The sequence below is a fragment of the Triticum aestivum genome, chromosome 6D (assembly GCF_018294505.1).
Source record: "Triticum aestivum cultivar Chinese Spring chromosome 6D, IWGSC CS RefSeq v2.1, whole genome shotgun sequence".
NCBI lineage: Eukaryota > Viridiplantae > Streptophyta > Magnoliopsida > Poales > Poaceae > Triticum > Triticum aestivum.
In genome coordinates, this window is record NC_057811.1 from 326906739 (window position 1) to 326930431 (window position 23693).

At 48.3% G+C, this 23693-nt stretch overlaps 1 protein-coding gene across 1 annotated transcript; it reads left to right on the plus strand.

The window, feature by feature from the left end:
• Positions 1-12264: 12264 nt before the first annotated feature.
• On the plus strand, positions 12265-19985 carry LOC123144904 (serine carboxypeptidase-like 34). The gene is made up of 8 exons (XM_044564162.1): positions 12265-12703; positions 18064-18171; positions 18283-18378; positions 18459-18551; positions 18648-18736; positions 18834-19127; positions 19229-19458; positions 19544-19985. Exons 1-8 carry the CDS (start codon positions 12433-12435, stop codon positions 19800-19802), a joined length of 1440 nt encoding a protein of 479 aa, XP_044420097.1. The 5' UTR covers positions 12265-12432; the 3' UTR covers positions 19803-19985.
• Positions 19986-23693: the final 3708 nt, after the last annotated feature.

Below are 23693 nucleotides of genomic sequence, written 5' to 3' on the forward strand. Positions count from 1 at the left end.
GGCACTGCCGTTTAGGTCATATTGGTGTAAAGCGCATGAAGAAACTCCATGCTGATGGGATTTTGGAATCACTTGATTATGAATCACTTGATGCTTGCGAACCATGCCTCTTGGGCAAGATGACTAAAACGCCGTTCTCCGGAACAATGGAGCAAGCAACAGATTTGTTGGAAATCATACATACTGATGTATGTGGTCTGATGAATATTGAGGCTCGTAGCGGGTATCATTATTTTCTTACCTTCACAGATGATTTGAGCAGATATGGGTATATCTACTTAATGAAACAGAAGTTTGAAACATTTGAAAAGTTCATATAATTTCAGAGTGAAGTGGAAAATCATCGTAACAAGAAAATAAAGTTTCTACGATCTGATCATGGAGAAGAGTATTTGAGTTACGAGTTTGGCCTTCAGTTAAAACAATGTGAAATAGTTTCACTACTCACGCCACCTGGAACACCACAGTGTAATGGTGTGTTCGAACATCGTAACCGTACTTTATTAGATATGGTGCAATATATGATGTCTCTTACCGATCTACCACTATCGTTTTGGGGTTATGCATTAGAGACAGCTGCATTCACATTAAATAGGGTACCATCTAAATCCGTTGAGACGACATCTTATGAACTGTGGTTTGGAAAGAAACCAAAGTTGTCGTTTCTTAAAGTTTGGGGTTGGGATGCTTATGTGAAAAAGTTTCATCCTGATAAGCTCAAACCCAAATCGTAGAAATGTGTCTTCATAGGATACCCAAAGGAGACAGTTGGGTACACCTTCTATCACAGATCCGAAGGCAAGACATTCGTCGCTAAGAATGGATCCTTTCTAGAGAAGGAGTTTCTCTCGAAAGAAGTGAGTGGGAGGAAAGTAGAACTTGATGAGGTAATTGTACCTGCTCCCTTATTGGAAAGTAGTTCATCGCAGAAACCAGTTTCTGTGACGCCTATACCAATTAGTGAGGAAGTTAATGATGATGATCATGGAACTTCAGATCAAGTTATTACTGAACCTCGTAGGTCAACCAGAGTAAGATCCGCACCAAAGTGGTACGGTAATCCTGTTCTGGAGGTTATGTTACTAGACCATGACAAACCTACGAACTATGAAGAAGCGATGGTGAGCCCAGATTCCGCAAAATGGCTTGAGGCCATGAAATCCGAGATGGGATCCATGTATGAGAACAAAGTATGGACTTTGGTTGACTTGCCCGATGATCGGCAAGCCATTGAAAATAAATGGATCTTCAAGAAGAAGACTGATGCTGACGGTAATGTTACTGTCTATAAAGCTCGACTTGTTGCGAAAGGTTTTCGACAAGTTTAAGGTGTTGACTACGATGAGAGTTTCTCACTCGTATCTATGCTTAAGTCTGTCCGAATCATGTTAGCAATTGCCGCATTTTATGAAATCTGGCAAATGGATAAACAAAACTGCATTCCTTAATGGATTTATTAAAGAAGAGTTGTATATGATGCAACCAGAAGGTTTTGTCAATCCTAAAGGTGCTAACAAAATATGCAAGCTCCAGCGATCCATCTATGGACTGGTGCAAGCATCTCGAAGTTGGAATATACGCTTTGATAAGTTGATCAAAGGATATAGTTTTATACAGACTTGCGATGAAGCCTGTATTTACAAGAAAGTGAGTGGGAGCACTACAACATTTCTGATAAGTATATGTGAATGACATATTGTTGATCGAAAATAATGTAGAATTATTCTGCAAAGCATAAAGGAGTGTTTGCAAGGAGTTTTTCAAAGAAAGACCTCGGTGAAGCTGCTTACATATTGAGCATCAAGATCTATAGAGATAGATCAAGACGCTTGATAAGTTTTTTCAATGAATACATACCTTAACAAGATTTTGAAGTGGTTCAAAATGGAACAGTGAAAGAAAGAGTTTCTTGCCTGTGTTACAAGGTGTGAAATTGAGTAAGACTCAAAGCCCGACCACGGCAGAAGATAGAAAAAGAATGAAAGTCATTCCCTATGCCTCGTCCATAGGTTCTATAAAGTATGCCATGCTGTGTACCAGATCTATTGTATACCCTACACTGATTTTGGCAAGGGAGTACAATAGTGATCTAGGATTAGATCACTGGACAGCGGTCAAAATTATCCTTAGTGAAATAAGGATATGTTTCTCGATTATGGAAGTGGCAAAAGTTTCGTCGTAAAGGGTTACATCGATGCAAGTTTTGACACTAATCTAGATGACTCTAAGTCTCGGTCTAGATACATATTGAAAGTGGGAGCAATTAGCTAGAGTAGCTCCGTGCAGAGCATTGTAGACATAGAAATTTGCAAAATACTTACGGATCTGAATGTGACAGACCCGTTGACTAAAATTATCTCACAAGCAAAATATGATCACACCTTAGTACTCTTTGAGTGTTAATCACATAACAATGTGAACTAGATTACTGACTCTAGTAAACCTTTTGGGTGTTGGTCACATCACGATGTGAACTATGGGTGTTAATCACATGGTGATGTGAACTATTGATGTTAAATCACATGGCGATGTGAACTAGATTATTGACTCTAGTGCAAGTGGGAGACTGAAGGAAATATGCCCTAGAGGCAATAATAAAGTTATTATTTATTTCCTTATATCACGATAAATGTTTATTATTCATGCTAGAATTGTATTAACCGGTAACTTGATACATGTGTGAATACATAGACAAACAGAGTGTCACTAGTATGCCTCTACTTGACTAGCTCGTTGATCAAAGATGGTTATGTTTCCTAGCCATAGACATGAGTTGTCATTTGATTAACGGGATCACATCATTAGGAGAATGATGTGATTGACTTGACCCATTCCGTTAGCTTATCACTCGATCGTTTAGTATGTTGCTATTACTTTCTTCATGACTTGTACATGTTCCTATGACTATGAGATTATGCAACTCCCGTTTACCGGAGGAACACTTTGTGTGCTACCAAACGTCACAACGTAACTGGGTGATTATAAAGGTGCTCTACAGGTGTCTCCGAAGGTACTTGTTGGGTTGGCGTATTTCGAGATTAGGATTTGTCACTCCGATTGTCGGAGAGGTATCTCTGGGCCCACTCGGTAATGCACATCACTATAAGCCTTGCAAGCATTGCAACTAATGAGCTAGTTGCGGGATGATGTATTACGGAACGAGTAAAGAGACTTGCCGGTAACGAGATTGAACTAGGTATTGAGATACCGACGATCGAATCTCGGGCAAGTAACATACCGATGACAAAGGGAACAACATATGTTGTTATGCGGTTTGACCGATAAAGATCTTCGTAGAATATGTGGGAGCCAATATGAGCATCCAGGTTCCGCTATTGGTTATTGACCGGAGACGTGTTTCGGTCATGTCTACATTGTTCTCGAACCCGTAGGGTCCGCACGCTTAAAGTTCGATGACGGTTATATTATGAGTTTTTGTGTTTTGATGTACCGAAGGTAGTTCGGAGTCCCGGATGAGATCAGGGACATGCCGAGGAGTCTCGAAATGGCCGAGATGTAAAGATCGATATATTGGACGACTATATTCGGACTTCGGAAAGGTTCCGAGTGATTCGGGTATTTATCGGAGTACCGGAGAGTTACGGGAATTCGCCGGGGAGAAGTATTGGGCCTTATTGGGCCATACGGGAATAGAGGATAGAGGCCAAAAGGAAGGAGGCGCGCACCCCCCCTCTGGTCCGAATTGGACAAGGGGTGCAGCCCCCTTTTCCTTCTCCCACTCCCCCTCTTTCCTTCTCTCCTACTCCAACAAGGAAAGGAGGAGTCCTACTCCCGGTGGGAGTAGGACTCCCCCCTTGGCGCGCCCTCCTCCTTGGCCGGCCGCCTCCCCCCTTGCTCCTTTATATACGGGGCAGGGGGCACCCCATAGACACAACAATTGATCGTTTGATCTTTTAGCCGTGTGCGGTGCCCCCCTCCACCATAGTCCACCTCGATAATATCGTAGCGGTGCTTAGGCGAAGTCCTACGTCGGTAGAACATCATCATCGTCACCACGCCGTCGTGCTGACGGAACTCTCCCTCAAAGCTCGGCTGGATCGGAGTTCGAGGGACGTCATCGAGCTGAACGTGTGCTGAACTCGGAGGTGCCGTGCGTTCGGTACTTGATCGGTTGGATCGTGAAGACGTACGACTACATCAACCGCGTTGTGTTAACGCTTCCGCTTTCGGTCTACGAGGGTACATGGACAACACTCTCCCCTCTCGTTGCTATGCATCACCATGATCTTGCGTGTGCATAGATTTTTTTTTTTGAAATTACTACGTTCCCCAACATCATCATCTTGTGCCTTTGACCTCCATCTCCAAAGCACCATCATGATCTTCATCGTCACCGGCTTGACACCTTGATCTCCATCGTAGCGTCGTTGTCGTCTCGCCAACTCTTGCTTCTACAACTATCGCTACCTCATAGTGATAAAGTAAAGCAATTACATGGCGATTGCATTTCATACAATAAAGCGACAACCATAAGGCTCCTACCAGTTGCCGATAACTTTTACAAAAACATGATCATCTCATACAATAAATTATATCACATCATGTCTTGACCATATCACATCACAACATGCCCTACAAAAACAAGTTAGACGTCCTCTACTCTGTTGTTGCAAGTTTTACGTGGCTGCTATGGGCTTCTAGCAAGAACTGTTTTTACGTACGCATCAAAACCACAACGATTTTTCGTCAAGTGTGATGTTTTAACCTTCAACAAGGACCGGGCGTAGTCAAATTTGATTCAAGTAAAGTTGGAGAAACAGACACCCGCCAGCCACCTGTGTGCAAAAGCACGTCGGTAGAACCGGTCTCATGAACGTTGTCATGTAATGTTGGTCCGGGCCGCTTCATCCAACAATACCGCCGAATCAAAATAAGACGTTGGTGCTAAGCAGTATGACTATTATCGCCCACAACTCTTTGTGTTCTGCTCGTTCATATCATCTACGCATAGACCTGGCTCTGATACCACTGTTGGGGAACGTAGCATGCAATTTAAAAAAATCCCACGCTCACGCAAGATCTATCTAGGAGATGCATAGCAATGAGAGGGGAGAGTGTGTCCACGTACCCTCGTAGACCGAAAGCGGAAGCGTTAGGTTAACGCGGTTGATGTAGTCGAACGTCTTCATGATCCAATCGATCTAGTACCGAACGTATGGCACCTCCGAGTTCAGCACACGTTCAGCTCGATGACGTCCCTCGAACTCTTGATCAAGCAGAGGGTCGAGGGAGAGTTCCGTCAGCACGACGGTGTGGTGATGGTGATGGTGATGTGATCCGCGCAGGGCTTCTCCTAAGCACTACGACGCTATGACCGGAGGAGTTAACTATGGAGGGGGGCACCGCACACGGCTAAGAGAACAATTGATGTGCTATGGGGTGCCCCCTGCCCCCGTATATAAAGGAGGGGAGGAGGAGGTGGTTGGCCAGGAGGGGCGCGCCATGGGGGGAGTCCTACTAGGACTCCACTCCTAGTAGGATTCGCCCCCCTCTTTTCCTTTCTCACCGGAGGGGAAAAGGAAGGAGAGGGAGAGGGAGAGAGAAAGGGGGGCGCCGCCCCCTCCCCTAGTCCAATTCGGACTGCCATGGAGGGGGCGCGGCCAGCCCTTGTGGCCCTCCTCTCTCTCCACTAAGGCCCATGCATGCCCAATACTTCCCCGGGGGGTTCAAGTGACCCCTCGGTACTCCGGTAAAATACCCGAACCACTCGAAACCATTCCAATGTCCGAATACTACCTTTCAATATATGAATCTTTACCTCTCGACCATTTCGAGACTCCTCGTCATGTCCGTGATCTCATCCGGGACTCCAAACAAACTTCGGTCACACAAACACATAACTCATAATACAAATCGTCATCGAATGTTAAGCGTGCGGACCCTACGGGTTTGAGAACTATGTAGACATGACCGAGACACATCTCCGGTCAATAACCAATAGCGGAACCTGGATTCTCATATTGGTTCCTACATATTCTACGAAGATCTTTATCGGTCAAACCACAATAACAACATACGTTATTCCCTTTGTCATCAGTATGTTACTTGCCCGAGATTCGATCGTCAGTATCATCATACCTAGTTCAATCTCGTTACCAGCAAGTCTCTTTACTCGTTCCGTAATGCATCATCCCGCAACTAACTCATTAGTCACATTGCTTGCAAGGCTTATAGTGATGTGCATTACCGAGAGGGCCCAGAGATACCTCTCCGATACTCGGAGTGACAAATCCTAATCTCGATCTATGCCAACCCAACAAACACCTTCGGAGACACCTGTAGAGCATCTTTATAATCACCCAGTTATGTTGTGACGTTTGATAGCACATAAGGTGTTCCTTCGGTATCCGGGAGTTGCATAATCTCATAGTCAGAGGAATATGTATAAGTCATGAAGAAAGCAATAGCAATAAAACTTAACGATCATTATGCTAAGTTAACGGATGGGTCTTGTCCATCACATTATTTTCTAATGATGTGATCCCGTTCATCAAATGACAACACATGTCTATGGCCAGGAAACTTAACCATCTTTGATTAATGAGCTAGTCAAGTAGAGGCATACTAGGGACACTCTGTTTTGTCTATGTATTCACACATGTACTAAGTTTCCGGTTAATACAATTCTAGAATGAATAATAAACATTTATCATGATATAAGGAAATATAAATAACAACTTTATTATTGCCTTCAGGGCATATTTCCTTTAGGTTTCAAAGAAAGAAGTGGGAGGGGGAAGGAGAAGCGAGAAGGGGTGGCGGCCAAGATGACGAAGAGGTTCAAGGGCATCTTGGCGAATAAGGATGAGGCATGCGTGAAGCGCTATGACGTGAGGGAGCAAAAGAAGGCGAAGAGGTTCAACATCTTGATGACGACGACCGACAAGAAGATCAACCTCGAAGAGAAGAAGACCAAGTTCGAAGAGAGGAAGGTTGAGTTTGCGTATGCTTTGGAGGATACAAATATGTTGACCATGAGGATAGACGAGTTGGATCCTGATGCGGCAATGATAATGTGCGTCCATGTTAGGATGTTGATGCGCTTGGTGGATCAGATGAAGGTGGCTGAGAAGGAGGCGGCTGGTGAGGAAGAGCTAGCAATAGACTGAATGAGGAGTGATGGTGTCGCTATGACTACGTCGGTATTTCCCCCAAGATGAGAGGATTATGTAGCACAACAACGGTAGGTATCTCCCTTAGTTATGAAACCAAGGTATCGAACTAGTAGGAGAACCAAGCAATCACAACGTAAGCAGCACCTGCACACAAATAACAACACCTCGCAACCCGACGTGTTAAAGGGGTTGTCAATCCCTTTCGGGGTACGGCGCCTCAAGATAGGCAAACGGATGGGAGAAAATTGTATTGGATTGAAATAATAGATCACAAATGAAATAAAGTGCAGCAAGATATTTTTGTATTTTTTTGGTTTAATAGATCTGAATAAAAACGCAAAGGAAAAGTAGATCGCAAAGCAAATATATGATAAAGAAGACTCGGGGGACGTAGGTTTCACTAGTGGCTTCTCTCGAGAAAAATAGCAAACGATGGGTAAACAAATTACTGTTGGGCAATTGATATAACTTCAAATAATCATGACGATATCCAGGCAATGATCATTACATAGGCATCACGTCCAAGATTAGTAGACCGACTCCTGCCTGCATCTACTACTATTACTCCACACATCGACCGCTATCCAGCATGCATCTAGTGTATTAAGTTCATGGAAAAATGGAGTAATGCAATAAGAACGATGACATGATGTAGACAAGATCCGTTTATCCATATGGTGGTAGATATAGATCTCGTCTTTTTATCCTTAGTAGCAACGATACATACGTGTCGGTTCCCTTTTGTCACTGGGATCAAGCACCGTAAGATCGAACCCACTACCGGGCACCTCTTCCCATTGCAAGATAAATAGATCAAGTTGGCCAAACAAAACCCAAATATCGGAGAAGAAATACGAGGATATAAGAGATCATGCATATAAGAGATCAAAGAAACTCAAATAACTTTCATGGATATAAAAAGATATAACTGATCATAAACTCGAAGTTCATCAGATCCCAACAAGCACACCGCAAAAAGGACTTACATCATATGGATCTCCAAGAGACCATTGTATTGAGAATCAAAAGAGAGAGAGGAAGCCATCTAGCTACTAACTACAGACCCGAAGGTCTACAAAGAACTACTCACGCATCATCGGAGAGGCACCAATGGAAGTGGTGAACCCCTCCGTGATGGTGTCTAGATTGGATCTGGTGGTTCTGGACTCTGCGGCGGCTGGATGAATATTTCGTCCACTCCCCTAGGGTTCTGGGATTTTTGGGGTATTTATAGAGCAAAGAGGCGGTCCGGGGGCACCCGAGGTGGGCACAACCCACCAGGGCGCGCCTGGGCCTCCTGGCGCGCCCTGGTGGGTTGTGCCCCCCTCGGAGCACCCCCCCAGGTGCAACCAGGGCCCATTGCCTTCCTTCTGGCCCATAAAAAATCATCGTGGAGTTTTGTGGCATTTGGACTCCGTTTGATATTGATTTCCTGCGATGTAAAAAACATGGAAAAAACAGCCACTGGCACTTGGCACTATGTCAATAGGTTAGTACCAAAAAATAATATAAAATGGCTATAAAATGATTATAAAACATCTAAGATTGATAATAAAACAGCATGGAACAATCAAAAATTATAGATACGTTGGAGACGTATCAAGGAGGTTCAGACAACCGATCTGGGAGGGCTGGCGAGGTTATCTCCCTTCGGGTAGGCCTAGGGCGACATAAAACCCAACAAAGGCCCAAGCCCGTATTCTTTATGGCCCAAGACAACGCTCAACAAGGGGTTTTATTAGTCGGTGTGAGCACCCGTAAGAAGAATTCTGCCAGTTGGTCAAACATCAGTCGGTTCAATAAAAAATGTGAGTCACCATCAGCCGGAATATACAAAAGGTCAATAGCCATGCATATTAATAGAGGTGTTACATAAGCGTAGCACTATGCATTAAGGCTTGGCATTACTAATCATCATTATTATTGATAATGGGCACTCATTTCCTTCGGTAGTGGAGGCAGATTACTACTCATTAACACACATGTAATGTATCTAGTTGGTGGCCCAAGGATATAGCATACTCTATACCATTGCCACCGCTCAGAAGCTCGATTCTTCCAAATCCCTCCACTCAAACTCAACCAAATTTTGAGGATTGAAAGAGGATGATCCGATCAACATTTCCACCAAACAAATTCATGTTCCCCACTCTTGTTCATCACTAACACTTATTACTCTTCGAGTTTTGGACTTCTAGTGGTAGGAGTCAAGGCCCACAAGCTTCCTTGCTTGTCGTGTGCTCCGAGAAGTTGGTAAAGGTTCAGTGGTCAGCTTCAAGATCAATCCTGAGTGATTTGAGACTCGTCTGTTGGGGTGACTCAAAGGAAGATTAGAATGAGCCACTTGGTGGCGCTTTGGAGCTTTGGCTCCGACATCTCTCCAACAAAGATTAGCACTCCCTAAAGAGTGTGACTTCGGGATACATCATCGTCTCCGACTCAGTTATGGTATATCCTTTAACATTCCTTTACTTGCCTTATATGCTTGTGGCTTGTGAATTATCTTGGCTTGCCTACCATATAGGTTTTTTCTCATCGTAGATTGCATACCTAAAGAACTTACTTTTATCCGCAGTTGACCTTTAAATTAGAAGTTAAGCTAAATATTAGGCTCCTAGTCAACCCCCCCCTCTCTAGTCCACCTCACAACCCTTTCATGGGTGCCTCGTCAACTGCCAGCGCGTTTTTTTTGTCCAGCCTTCCTCAGTGGGTTGGGCATTATAAACCTCCAATGCTCTGGTACTGATCTCCAAGCCCATGGGTTGCGCTTCAACGAACCAACCCATAATGGCTTACGCACCTTCCATGCGATCATGAGATCCATGCCATCTTCTGTACTTTCACCCACTGCTATTTGGCGGATGGCAAGTCATGCCTTTGCTCAGCCGACCACTAGATTGAGGGAAAGTCCATCTCGGAGATTGCTCCCCTCATCCTTGCCCTTGTCCGGATGAATCTCGAACAACCCGGGAGGGATTACACCCTCCTGGGTGTAGGACATCCAGGTGCACTTAGCTCTGAGGCGATGGTTCAGTACACCGAGTTGTGGCGCCTACTTAACACACTACACTCTCTGTCTCCCCGGGTAAGATGGAATGGTGTTGGAGATCCTCTAGGCAACTCTCTGACTAGTCTATGTTGCGACGCGTTATTCCTTGGTTCTACTTTGGCACTGCATTGACGGCTTACCTAGAAGACATGGGCCCCGCTACATATCAAGGTCTTCATCTGACCCGTCCCAATGGATGAACTTGAGGAGGATCGGAGCCCGAAAGACTGACTCAAAGAAGAAGCTCCGCCATCCCGTCCAAACGCTGACCCTGCGAGGACTAAAACCCTACCTATCTACTAGCCGGATTCGAGGCACCAGAAATCCCCTCCCCGCCACCGGCCGCCGGAGCGGCAGGCAGAGGGGAGGCGAACCCACGGACTCGCTGATGAAGATCAAGGGGAAGAAGGCTTTCCCTAGTCGCCTTGTGAAACGGGAAAAAGCTAGTTCTCTAATGTGAAACATTGCTATTTCAATAGCGGAAAAGGGGATATGAGGGAGTATTACAGAGCATTTTAGATTATAATTCAAAATTTAGGACAAGTTATCACTCATCTTTTTCGAGAAAACTTATGATGTTTTCATCTTCAATCATGAGAGTAAAACGAACACCAGAAATAATAAAAAATTCATCCAAATCCATAGACCACCTAGCGACGACTATAAGCACTTAAGCGAGCCGAAGGCGCGCAGCCATCATCGCCTCTCCCTCGCCAGAGCCGGGAAAACCTTGCTGTAGTAGACAGTCGAAAGTCGTCATGCTAAGGTCACATAGGACCAGTGCACCAAAACAGCAACCACCGCCGATGAAGAGTACGTAGATCAGAAGGATCAAACCTGAAGACACGCGAACGTAGACGAACGACGAACAGATCCGAGCAAATCCACCAAAGAAAGAACCGCCGAAGATACACCTCCACACATCCACCGACGATGCTAGACGCATCATCGGGACGGGGGCTAGACAATAAGAACCCTATTCCATCTTTAGGGAGCCGTCACCGTCTCGTCTTCCTAAGCGGAACATAAATCCTAACAAAAATTGAAGAAACATCTAAAAATGGAGCCCTTCCGCCGGCAAGGGTCGGGACCACCGTGCCCCCATGGCCCAAGGCCACCGGAGATGAGACAGACCGGCTCCGACGGGAGGCGGAGGAACACTAGGCTTTTTTGGAGCCGAGGCGGTTATGTAAGATCCAAATTATTTTCATTTGAAGTAAACCTTGGTAAATATATGCCTTTTTCAAATAATTAACAATAACTACAAGTATTAAGTAATATTTTAAGTTTATAATTTAAAACATTAGATACAATTATCACTCAGTTTAACATTCAATTGAGGGAAGATATGACCTTTTCAAGTCATTTTTTTTTTGCGGGGAGACCTTTTCAAGTCATTAACAACATCTAGAAGTAAGTCGCAATATTTATATTGCAATCTAAATTTGTTAGGAACAAATATCACTCCGTTTGAAATAGCATTTATTAGAGTGCCTGAAAAAGAAAGTACTCGCATTTAGAATAATCTGTAAATTTATTTGGTGATGTGGTGTTCTTGGGCCTTGGCAGTTGGCACACATGTGCCTAACAGGTTGCGTTGTCCCGTGTTAAACGAGAAATTATCTTCTTAACATATGTATTAATGAATATTAATGAGTAAAATATTGTGTAGTAAATGGAGTAAAAATTATTGTGTGAGTCTTCCCTCCTCGCCATTATGGCCTGAGGTTCGCCTAGGCGAGTTGTTTGCGTCGTTGTAGTTGTGGCGTGTGTTCTGTATACGGAAGGCGTTGTATCAACTGTTTGGCTCTTCTTCTATGCTATTGATGCACCTCTCGTGTGTATCTTTGAAAAAAAAACTCCTTCGGATTCTATTCAATATTCCCCGTCCATCAAAATCCACCTTTGCTGATAACCACGGCTGTCGCATTCCAGAAATGGAAGCATCCGTTCGTGCGAGTCACATTTTTCTTTAAATATAAAACGCTGTAATCTGAATGGCGTCGGGTCAAAGATATATCATCCTACAAACACACCTGCTGCTCCCGTTTGATAAAAAAATCTCAAAGAAGGACTTTTTCTAGTCCCTGCAAAAAAGTCTCTAGAAACAAACACCCTGACACGACAGCGCGCTCTCGCCATTAATCAGCGAGCTGCCTTGTTCTCTCCCTATATATAGCCCACCCCCGGGAGCTATGCGACGATGCAGCAGCGAGAGCTAGCGCAGTAGAAACAAGAGCAGCAGCAATGGCCGCGCCTTCCGCCGTCGGCTGCTTCCTCGGCCTCGCCTTCCTGCTCTGCGGCGCCGCCCGTGGCGCGCCGCAGCTCGACGCGGAGGCCGCGCGGCAGCAGGCGGCGGACCGCGTGGGGCGGCTGCCGGGGCAGCCGGCCGTGAAGTTCGCGCAGTACGCCGGGTACGTGACCGTGAACGAGGCGCACGGCCGCGCGCTCTTCTACTGGTTCTTCGAGGCCACCGCCGGCGCCGCCAAGAAGCCGCTCGTGCTCTGGCTCAACGGCGGTACGTACTACGTAACCACCAGTCCACCACCATTAATAGGTTCTTGCAATGGCCGGCTCATCGTGCGTGTTTAATACTAGCTGCAAGTAGATGGGAAATCGGGGTATGGATGGGGATAGGGTCGGTTGGGCCGCTTGAATTCTGTCGCCACTGATAATTGATTGAGGCGGACGTTTCTTCTTCCTTCCAGATGAACACATTGATTTTAGTGAGCGAAGAATCTTCAAAAATTTAAGTAAGGAAGTGGTTAGTTGGGCTGCGTTGTCCTGCAGACGAGAACATGCTCTGAATATCAATCGACGGTACATGTACGATCTGCGTTGTCCCATTTAATAGCGACATTTTAAGTTTTTGAAAGGCTTTAAAAAAATGAAAGGCGAGACATTTTAAGTGATCAGGGTGGTTGTTTAATACTCCAAATTAGACAGTAGAAGCTACTACAAATTAACCTCAATTTTTTGACAAAAGGTTATTTTTTCAACATAATTAATCTGAAATGCACTCGCATGCTTAATTTCATCGATCGAGTCGCTTTTCACTGTCAAAGGTTTGACCAACTTTGACAAACCACATATCTGCAAAGCACTGATGATGAAGTGGACTGTACTGAGCTATTTTTTTGTAAGCTGCTGTGTAATGTTATTTAGCTGGAGAAACGTTAGGGCTCTATTTCATAAATAATGCTGCAATCTGACTAACTCTATAGTACCAAAATGAATGTCCTAACTTACCACATGGTTGGACGTATCCTTTCTGTTTGCCAGGACGCAAATTTCAAACCCTTTTGTGTAGGTCATGCATGCGGAAGCCGTATAATTATGGCAAACAACAAAATATTTGAAATTAGGTGATTTAGCCCAACGAGTTTAATTACCATACGCTATACGTCCAAGTGCCAAAGATGGTTATAGTAATGTTTTGGGGGAAACATGGTCATACTTTCTAAACTATGGTCGTTGACACCTGCATGATATGAATAGACACATGAAAATGATTGGTAGTGATAGGTTTTCATTATTCCTGAAATCGTCATTTTGCCCTACTGTGAAATATACATCTATGATTAGCTATACTCCGTACTACCCCCACAAAAAAGCTATACTCCGTACTACCCCCACAAAAAAGCTATACTCCGTACTAAACTATGTACATAAACCTACTTTCCGGAGCAAAGTTTTTTATATATAAAAAAATAGAGAGTTGTATTGATTAAGTAGAGAAAACATTGTTTGTACAATCACGCAAGGCCACGTTCAACACGCAGGTTAGCACTGTACCATGCATAACCTCACCATGCAAGTCTCTACGTCCAAATTGAGCAAGACTATGAGCTAAACTATTTCCCTTCTATCTACTTTACAAACTTTAACTTCTCTGTTCCCTTGTTTGATGGTTTGAAATTTCTTCCCAGTCCCTCTAATTCCGATCTACGTATCAAAGTTTGAAGCTTAGTTGATACTACTTCATATAGATTAGGTTGTGATTATCTACATTTCTTTGTTGAATTTTCTTTGTACATACATGGTTAGTTATATACCAAACTATTTACATAAGACGGCCTTGCCTGATTTATTTTGAAAATTTTAGTTGATATAATCTTAGTTTAAAACTGCGACACTTATTATGGATCGGAGGGAGTTCTTCATTCTCGATAGAACGGACATACTCGCTCCGTCCCATAGTAACATCTTATTTTTTACATATTGACTGTAATAATATTTTTATATTATGGACGGAGGGGGAGTAGAAATTAAGTGAGGCGCCCCACATTTCATTTCCTTTTCGATCCGAACCTAGCCGATTCTACGGTCAAGCTGCAGTGGAGAACAGGCCGACGATGGCCACACGCTGTCCGGCCGGGCCGATCGAAGTTGCTGTAGCAATGTGTTGCTGTCATGCACGCTCCTAGGCTCCTACTACTATGCGCTGCCAGTGCGTGACCGGCGGTTGTGCATGACAGGGCCATACGGCACAGTAGCCAGCTGCTCGTCCCGTATGCACGTACGTTGGACAAGGACGGCCCGGGGCGGCACGCTAGCTACAGTCCTGGCCTGGTCAACACGGACGGCAGCTTATCTCCTGCAGCAAATTGAGGGGGATCCATGCAGCCAATGGACGGTATCTTGTGGGGCACTTCATGCAAGTTATTCTCGTGGGGGCTAGATAAACCGGGAATTTCTGTACCGAAAACACGCTTTAAGTTTCAAAAATACGAAAGAAATCATGCATCTAGAGAATGGTGGCAAATTATATACTCCATGTGCGTATAAATTTTGTAAGTTCTTGAAACTTACCCGTATGTAACGAATTTCTTGGAGGAAAAAAATCTATAGATGAGCATTTCTCGGGCTCGATTGACCACATCCTAAGCAAAGTGCCAGAGAGGTCTACCGGTATTAATTCGTTTGCTCGCATACGTCGGGCAGCTGTTCTTCGGGCTAGTAGTATTTCACTTTTGCAGGTAGCTTGTGCTTGTGGAGAATGACTCCCGCGGACAATGGATGCCAGAAATATACAGTAGCTACTAGCTAGGTATGGATAAGACGTCAGATTTTGGTTAGAAGTTTAATTAAAGGTTCAAATAAGATCGAGCTCCGTTGAGCGCTGGTTTCATCTGTGTTTGTTCGGTCGCCGGCCGGGCACTTATTGCCAGCCATTCCATTGTTTCGTCCTTGTCCGCACTTATAGGAAGCCCACGATTCACTTTTGCAACCCGTAGCTTTCAGAATATAAACTTTAACAACCGTGCACGCACATATGACGAACGATCGCTATGGGCTTGGGTACGGGCGTGATGTTTGAGTGTGTTTGATTGATACGATCCAGCTGCTTTAATTGGCTAACGCACGCGCGCCCCGGGCCAGCCGGCCATCCCGATACAGTAGAGCGATATGTGCATATATACCACGCATCATCAAGTTGTAGCAAAGCATCTCATCCATCATCCATGCATGTGGATCTACTAGGATAGAAAGGTTGCCAGCCCCTTTTGTTTTCAAATGTATGGAGCCGTACCACACGTAGCCGTCAAGCTCGATGGGATCGTGGACGATCTAGCTAGCTAAAGGGCATACAGTGCACCGCCAAGAAGAATCGGAAGAAGACGGTTGGCGCGCGCGCTTGGACGAGCGCGAGCAGGGGACCATGCAATGCATGCGCGCGTGAGGCGAGTGCAGCGTGCACCCGCGCCACACCGTCTGCGCGCGCCACCGCAACGCGCAACTTGCACGAATGCGCCCATGGAATCGAGGCGGGCAAAGATCTGAACAAGGGCAGGCGACGAGCAGGGCAGCATACTGTACGTATGCGTAGCGCTGTGCCGCACCGGTCGACCGATCCATCACATGCTCGAACGGACACAACGGCGGGGAGCAGAAAGAGGGTGTCAGGAATGGAGTAAAGTCTGTTTTAAACCTTAAACTCGTAGGGCTCGTCGAAATCGAACCCCGACGTCTGAATCCCTGAAATCGGTACCCCGACCTCTATAATCCCGGTCAATATCAACCCTTGACCTGTTTGACCCATCTGGAAATAATCCATCCCGCCCGGGATCACACACTACTTTCACTGACATCCCCGCCCCACGTCATATCCATCTTCTATCCCAATCCCCTTCCCCCCCTCTCTCTCTCCTGAAACCAGAGCCTGCGGCTGTACCGCTGGAATCTATGGAGGTCCGCATGTAGGGCGCCCGCGGTTCTGGCAATTAGTTTACCTATCTATCTTTAGCCAGCCGGTTGTGGCATCTTATCTTGGCTAGTCTGTGTGTCCAGCCTCTTTTGCTCTGTGTGAGCTGTCTTTTTATTACTTTTCAGTCGAAGACCTTGGAACCTTGTTGGAACCTTTTATTTCGTTAATAAGATGGCCGTATGCATCACTCTGATGCAGAGGCCGGGGAGATCCCCCTTTTCAAAAAAAAGGGCGCCCGCGGTTCTGGCGGTTTTCTTAGTCTTCATGGCTCGCGCGGGGGCATCCATGGAGGTTCGCTCCATGCAGAGCACGACGTGGCCGGCGGCAGCTCTTGTGGCGAGACGTGACAGGTGAGAGGAAGAACCGGAGCTGCGAGGGGGCGGCCTGCGATGGCGCGCATGACGTGGAGGTGGCCGGTGCGTGCCGACGCGGTGGAAAATGTCTGCACGTCGGAGATGAGCGAGAGCGGGGCGGCGCGAGCCGCTGGGCCGACGCGGCGGACCCGCTGCCGGCGACCTCTGTCATGGCCATGGCCAGCAGGAGGTGCGCGACGCTGCGCTGTACGGCTACGCTGGCCTGCTCGGCTTCGTGCTCCAGGTCCTCGGCTATCAGTCTATCACAACTGTGTGGTGCGGCGATTTACAGGTGCGTGCTCAAACTGCACGTTGATTGTGAGCAACAGATGCTCGGAGCTGGTTCCGCCGTACGAGACGGTGACCGTGCTGGCGCATGACACCGTGGGTGGACACGCACAATACCAAGACGCCGAATCGTCGCCGACTACTCTCCGGCGAACACTAGCTATGATGCTAAGCTGACTCAAACGATGCGGTGGGTTAGGCAGCGTACTTTCACTTCACATAGAAGTTGGCTTTGAAGCAGGCAAGCAGGTGGATGGTTTTTTCAGCATCTAGCTCACGACCTCACGTACATAGCAACTTGCTACACACCGCCGCTAGCCTTGATCGAGCTGTACTGGCGAAACTTGGCGATGCACACGCTGTGGACATGTTAAGCCACACGTGCAGCAAAGGCCGGTGGCACAACACACGCTGGACCTGCGCGCACACCTGGCCGGCACGCGGTTCTGGCATGAGCATCGTTGCTAGCTCGACTAAAATTCAGCACGCGACGAGCTAAACTAAAGAACGTGTTGCCGTGGTGAACATCGTCGCACGAGCATGGGAGACTTTGGGGCATGCATGCCGTGGTGACCATCGTCGCTCGGGCAGCTCCAGGCAACAGTAGCAGAAGAAGATGGATATTAGGGCCGCTGAGTCAGGGAGAGATCCTAGTAATCCCGGCCGGGATAGACTTTTGTCAGTGCCACAAACAGCTCTAGGGTGGATGCAAGGTTGATATTGACCGGGATCCCAGAGGTCAGAGTATCAATTTCAGAGATTAAGACGTGAGGGTTCGATTCCGACGAGCTGTATGAATTTAGGGTTTAAAACAGACTTCACTCGCAGGAATGCGAAACATCTTGCCGCCGGTCCATACCTAGCTGGCTGGCTAGCTAGCTGGGCGGGCGCTATGACAAACGGCGGCTCGCGTCCTGGCGCGCACGCCTGATCTACGTACTCGGATGTAGTAGTACATGATGCAGAGATGTAGGAGGAATATCTTGGTCACGAGCGAGTGACAGAGTGCTCTTGTCTGTTGGATCGCAGGGCCGGGCTGCTCGTCCATCGGGTATGGAGAGGCAGAGGAGCTCGGGCCCTTCTTGGTCCACAAGGGCAAGCCGGAGCTGAAATGGAACCCTCACTCGTGGAACAAAGGCACGTTCACGTACCACCCTTTTTTCCCATGATAACAAAAAATATATAGAAAAATGGCAAATTCTACTCTGTGGATATTTATTTTCTACTATATGGTGACGAAAAATGCAGAGGCTAACCTAATGTTCTTGGAGTCCCCGGTGGGCGTCGGCTTCTCCTACACCAACACCAGCTCCGACCTGGGCAAGCTTGGTGACAAGATCACCGGTACATAACAATCCTCCCAAGTTCCTTCCAGGGCAAACAAAATCCTGAATTTCTGACTGGGTTATATACCATGCCCGCAGCCGCCGACGCCTACGTCTTCCTGCTCAACTGGTTCAAGCGGTTCCCGCAGTACAAACACCACGAGTTCTACATCGCCGGGGAGAGCTACGCTGGTACGTGACAACATTTCAACGTCTGAGCTTCTGCAATTCGGTCAGCGCACGCAACTGAAACTTGAGAGAGACTGATGGGGGTGGCGTTCTTGTCAGGGCATTACGTTCCACAGCTGTCGGAGAAGATCTTCGATGGCAACAAGCACGGGCCCAAGGAGAACCGCATCAACTTCAAAGGCCTCATGGTAGCCAATTGACCACAACATCGTCGTAGTGTCCTTCTTAATTACAGCTCGCTAGCTGCTTAATTAATCATGGCGATCGACGGCGGCGATGATGCAGATAGGGAATGCTCTGATGGACGACGAGACGGACCAGGCGGGCATGGTCCAGTACGCGTGGGACCACGCCGTGATCTCCGACCGGGTGTACGCCGACGTCAAGGCCCACTGCGACTTCGCCATGGCCAACACCACCGCCGCGTGCGACCAGGCGCTGGAAGAGTACTTCGCCGTCTACCGCCTCATCGACATGTACAGCCTCTACACGCCCGTCTGCACCGACGGCTCCTCCTCCTCGCCGCTCGCCAAGAGGGTCGGCGTCCACGGCGCCGCCCCCAAGATCTTCTCCAAATATGTACTCTTCGATCGTCACCGTCCACACCCCTCAAGTCAAAACGCATCAGCATCTGCCTGCGGTTCGATCATTTGATTGTTTGTCTCCTGTGTGCATTGCAGCATGGGTGGTACATGAGGCCTGCCGGCTACGATCCCTGCACGACCCAATACTCCGAGGTCTACTTCAACCGGCCGGATGTCCAGGCGGCGCTGCACGCGAACGTGACCAAGATCGGCTACAACTGGACGCATTGCAGCGACGTGATCGGCAAGTGGAACGACGCCGTCCCCTCCACCCTCCCCATCATCCGCAAGCTCGTCGCCGGCGGCATCAGGGTCTGGGTTTTCAGGTGAACCAGCATCTCAATGTGAGCAGGTTCAGTGTTACGAGGGGCAGCTTTGAATTTGAACTGACAATGTCACTGGACGCAACAGCGGCGACACTGATGGGAGGATCCCCGTGACGGCGACGAGGCTGACTCTGAACAAGCTCGGGCTCAAGACCGTCCAGGAGTGGACGCCGTGGTACGACCGCCTGCAGGTGGGTGGGTGGACGATCACCTACGAGGGCCTCACGTTCGTGACGATCCGCGGAGCCGGGCACGAGGTCCCTATGCACACGCCGAGGCAGGCGCTCAGTCTCTTCAGCCACTTTTTGGGTGATACGAAGATGCCTCCGGCTGCCTTCTCCTAGAGACGAAACATTCCACGTGACAAGGGTCTTCCTCTTCTTTGTTCTCGGGCAATGTCATAGATGTAATTCGATTGGAACAATCGTCAATAAACATGTCATAGCGCTGATTGGTTTCGGGGATCGCAGCATACCGGCCAATCTTGGATCCCAACACACTCAAAATCTCCAACGTTGACCCCCAAATGTTCTTGTGCAACAATCCGTGGATCCTCGGACACGGATGCGGGAGCCAGCCATCCAACATTATCCGCATAAAATTGAAACATGATTTGAACAAAACGGACGAAACTCATGGAAACCGGCTGGATTTCATATAAACCGGATCAAATTCATTACATTTCAAACATATTTTAACTAAACCTGACTCTAAACCTAATCTGAATGATTGACGGCGTTCGCCAGGGTGTGAGCTCCGTGAAATGAAGCTCCAGCTTCGCCTTCGCAGTCTCCAGCTCTGCCTCCGCAGCCTGAGCAGCTAATCGGCCGATGATGAACAGGCCGCCAAACTTAGCTTCAGCGAGAGGGAAGGAGCGGTGGCCTTCTTGGGACCCGAGCGGCGGCGGCCTACCATGCACTACTCTTCCTCGCTGCCAGCGGCGCCCGCGGACGTGCCGACTTCGTGGTATGGCGGCAGGGCGCAGCCGATGATGTCCTCCTCGTCGTCGCTCTTGCCGAACACCTCATCCATCGCCTCGTCTATCTCTTTGTAGGTGGCCCGTAAATCCGCACGATTGTGACGCCCCCGATTTGACCGTACACTAATCATGCACGCAAATGTGTACGACCAAGATCAGGGACTCACGGGAAGATATCACAACACAACTCTAAAACATAAATAAGTCATACAAGCATTATAATACAAGCCAGGGGCCTCGAGGGCTCGAATACAAATGCTCGATCACAGACGAGTCAGCGGAAGCAACAATATCTGAGTACAGACATAAGTTAAACAAGTTTGCCTTAAGAAGGCTAGCACAAACTGGGATACAGATTGAACGAGGCGCAGGCCTCCTGCCTGGGATCCTCCTAACTACTCCTGGTCGTCGTCAGCGGCCTGCACGTAGTAGTAGGCACCTCCAGTGTCGTAGGAGTCGTCATCGACGGTGGCGTCTGGCTCCTGGACTCTAGCATCTGGTTGCGACAACCAGATAGAAAGGAAAGGGGGAAAAGAGGGAGAGAGGCAACCGTGAGTACTCATCCAAAGTACTCGCAAGCAAGGAGCTACACTACATATGCATGGGTATATGTGTAAAGGGGCATATCAGTGGACTGAACTGCAGAATGTCAGAATAAAAGGGGATAGCTAGTCCTGTCGAAGACTACGCTTCTGGTCATCTCCATCTTGCAGCAAATAGAAGAGGGTAGATTGAAGTCCTCCAAGTAGTATCGCATAGCATAATCCTACCCGGCGATCCCTTCCTCGTCGCCCTGTTAGAGAGCGATCACCGGGTTGTATCTGGCACTTGGAAGGGTGTATTTTATTCAGTATCCAGTTCTAGTTGTCATAAGGTCAAGGTACAACTCCGGGTCGTCCTTTTACCGAGGGACACAGCTATTCGAATAGATAAACTTCCCTGCAGGGGTGCACCACATAACCCAACACGCTCGATCCCATTTGGCCGGACACACTTTTCTGGGCCATGCCCGGCCTCGTAAGATCAACACGTCGCAGCCCCATCTAGGCTCAACAGAGAGGTCAGCACGCCGGTCTAAACCTATGCGCGCAGGGGTCTGGGCCCATCGCCCTATGCACACCTGCCCGTTGCGTACGCGGCCGGAAGCAGACCTAGCCCCCTTAATACAAGCGCGAGCTTACGGTCCAATGCGGCGCGCGCCACTCAGTTGCTGACGTCAAAAGAGCTTCGGCTGATACCACGACGTCGGGATACCCATGACTACTCCCACGTAGATGGTTAGTGCGTATAGACCAAATGGCCAGACTCAGATCAAATACCAAGATCTCGTTAAGCGTGTTAAGTAACCGCGAACACCGACCAGGGCCAGGCCCACCTCTCACCTAGGCAGTCTCAACCTGCCCTGTCGCTCCGCCACAAAGATCCACTCGCGGGTACTCCTACGACCCGACTTTAGTCATCTCATGTGTCATGTATATAGTATATAAGTATATACCCGTGATCGCCGACCAGGTGATCACGGCCCGATAGTATAGCAAAGCAGACGGACAAGAATGTAGGGCCACTGATGGAAATCTAGCATCCTATACTAAGCATGTAGGATTGCAGGTAAAGGTATCAACAGTAGTAGCAAGGATAGGCTATGCATCAGGATAGGATATCGAAAAGCAGTAACATGCTACACTAATCTAATGCAAGCAGTATAGAGAAGAATAGGCGATATCTGGTGATCAAGGGGGGGGCTTGCCTGGTTGCTCTGGCAAGTAGGAGGGGTCGTCGACTCCGTAGTCAAACTGGGCAGCAGCAGTGTCGGTCTCGTAGTCTACCGGAGAGGAGAGGGGGAAGAAACAGTAAATACAATGCAAACATAAGCATGACGATGCGTGACATGACAATGAGCGGTGCTAGGTGTGTCCTAACGCGACAGTAGGTGGTACCGGTGAAGGGGGGGAACATCCGGGAGGTATTCCCGATGTTTCGCGTTTTCGGACAGACGGACCGGAGGGGGAAAGTTGCTAGTTCGATAGGTTAGGGAGGTGTGGTGGACGAACGGACTGCGTATTCGGATTCGTCTCGTCGTTCTGAGCAACTTTCATATAGAAAACATTTTCATCCGAGTTACGGTTTAAAAGATATGAATTTTCAAAGTTTATTTGAATTTCTGGAATTATTTGAATTTAGCAAAAATGAATTATGACGTCAGCATGAGGTAATGCTGACGTCAGCAGGTCAACAGGTCGGCTGACCAGTCAAACCAGACACGTGGGTCCAGTGGGACCCACATGTCAGCCTCTGTTAGTCTAACAGTAATTTAAACTAAACTAACAGTCTAATTAGAGGGGTGGGCCCCATATGTCAGTGAGTGATTAGTTAATCTAATTATTTTTATTTATAAAATAATTACTAGACTAATTAACAGAAGGGGGGGCACATGTCAGTGGTTGGGCCTGCCCAGTCAGCACGTTGACTGGGTTGACCCAGTCAACGGGGCCTGCGGGGCCCGCTGGCAGTGACCCAGGGGTGGCCCCAGGTGTGCCAGCTCAGCAGGCCGGCGGCTGAACGCCGGCGAGCACGAAAACGCGGCGGAGGGCGCTCGGCCCCGTCGGGATCCGTCTACAGGGGGCCTATACGAGCGCGGGTGGGTGCGTTCGAATGGGGAGAGCCCGCCGCGTCGCGTGGTGAGACCGGCCGGAGCTGGAGCTGCCGGAAACGGCGCCGGCGACGAGCAAAAGCGGCGCCGGAGTTCGGGCTGGAGCGGGTGCGGCGTTAGGGCGCGCGAGCGGCCGAACTAGCTAGCTAGGCGGGTGCTACACGATGCGGTCGAGCTAACGGGCCTACGCCCATGACCAAATGGTCACCGGAGATCCGCCGGCGACGAGCTCCGCGGCGCGGCGTTCGGGCGCGCGTGGGGAAGCCGCTAGGGGGCGCGCGAGAGAGAAAGGACAGGGGAGGAGGGGGAGAGGCTCACCGCGCGGCACACGGAGGCCGGTGAGAGGCTTAGGAGCAGCAGGTCGGCGCCGGGGAAGAAGGGGGGTCGCCGGCGTCCGAAGCTGAAGACGAGCTCGGTGTGCTCGTTGTAGGGGCTCCGGTCTCCAACGGGCTGCCCCAGACGCAGCAGCGGGCGACGGCGGTCCTTGGAGACAACGTGGGGCGGCGAGGTGGGCACGGTGGCCGTGTGAATGACGGAGAACGGCGGCGACCGCGTCGGGCGTGGGGAAGGAAAGAGCGGCGCGGATCTGGGGGGGAAGAGAGAGGC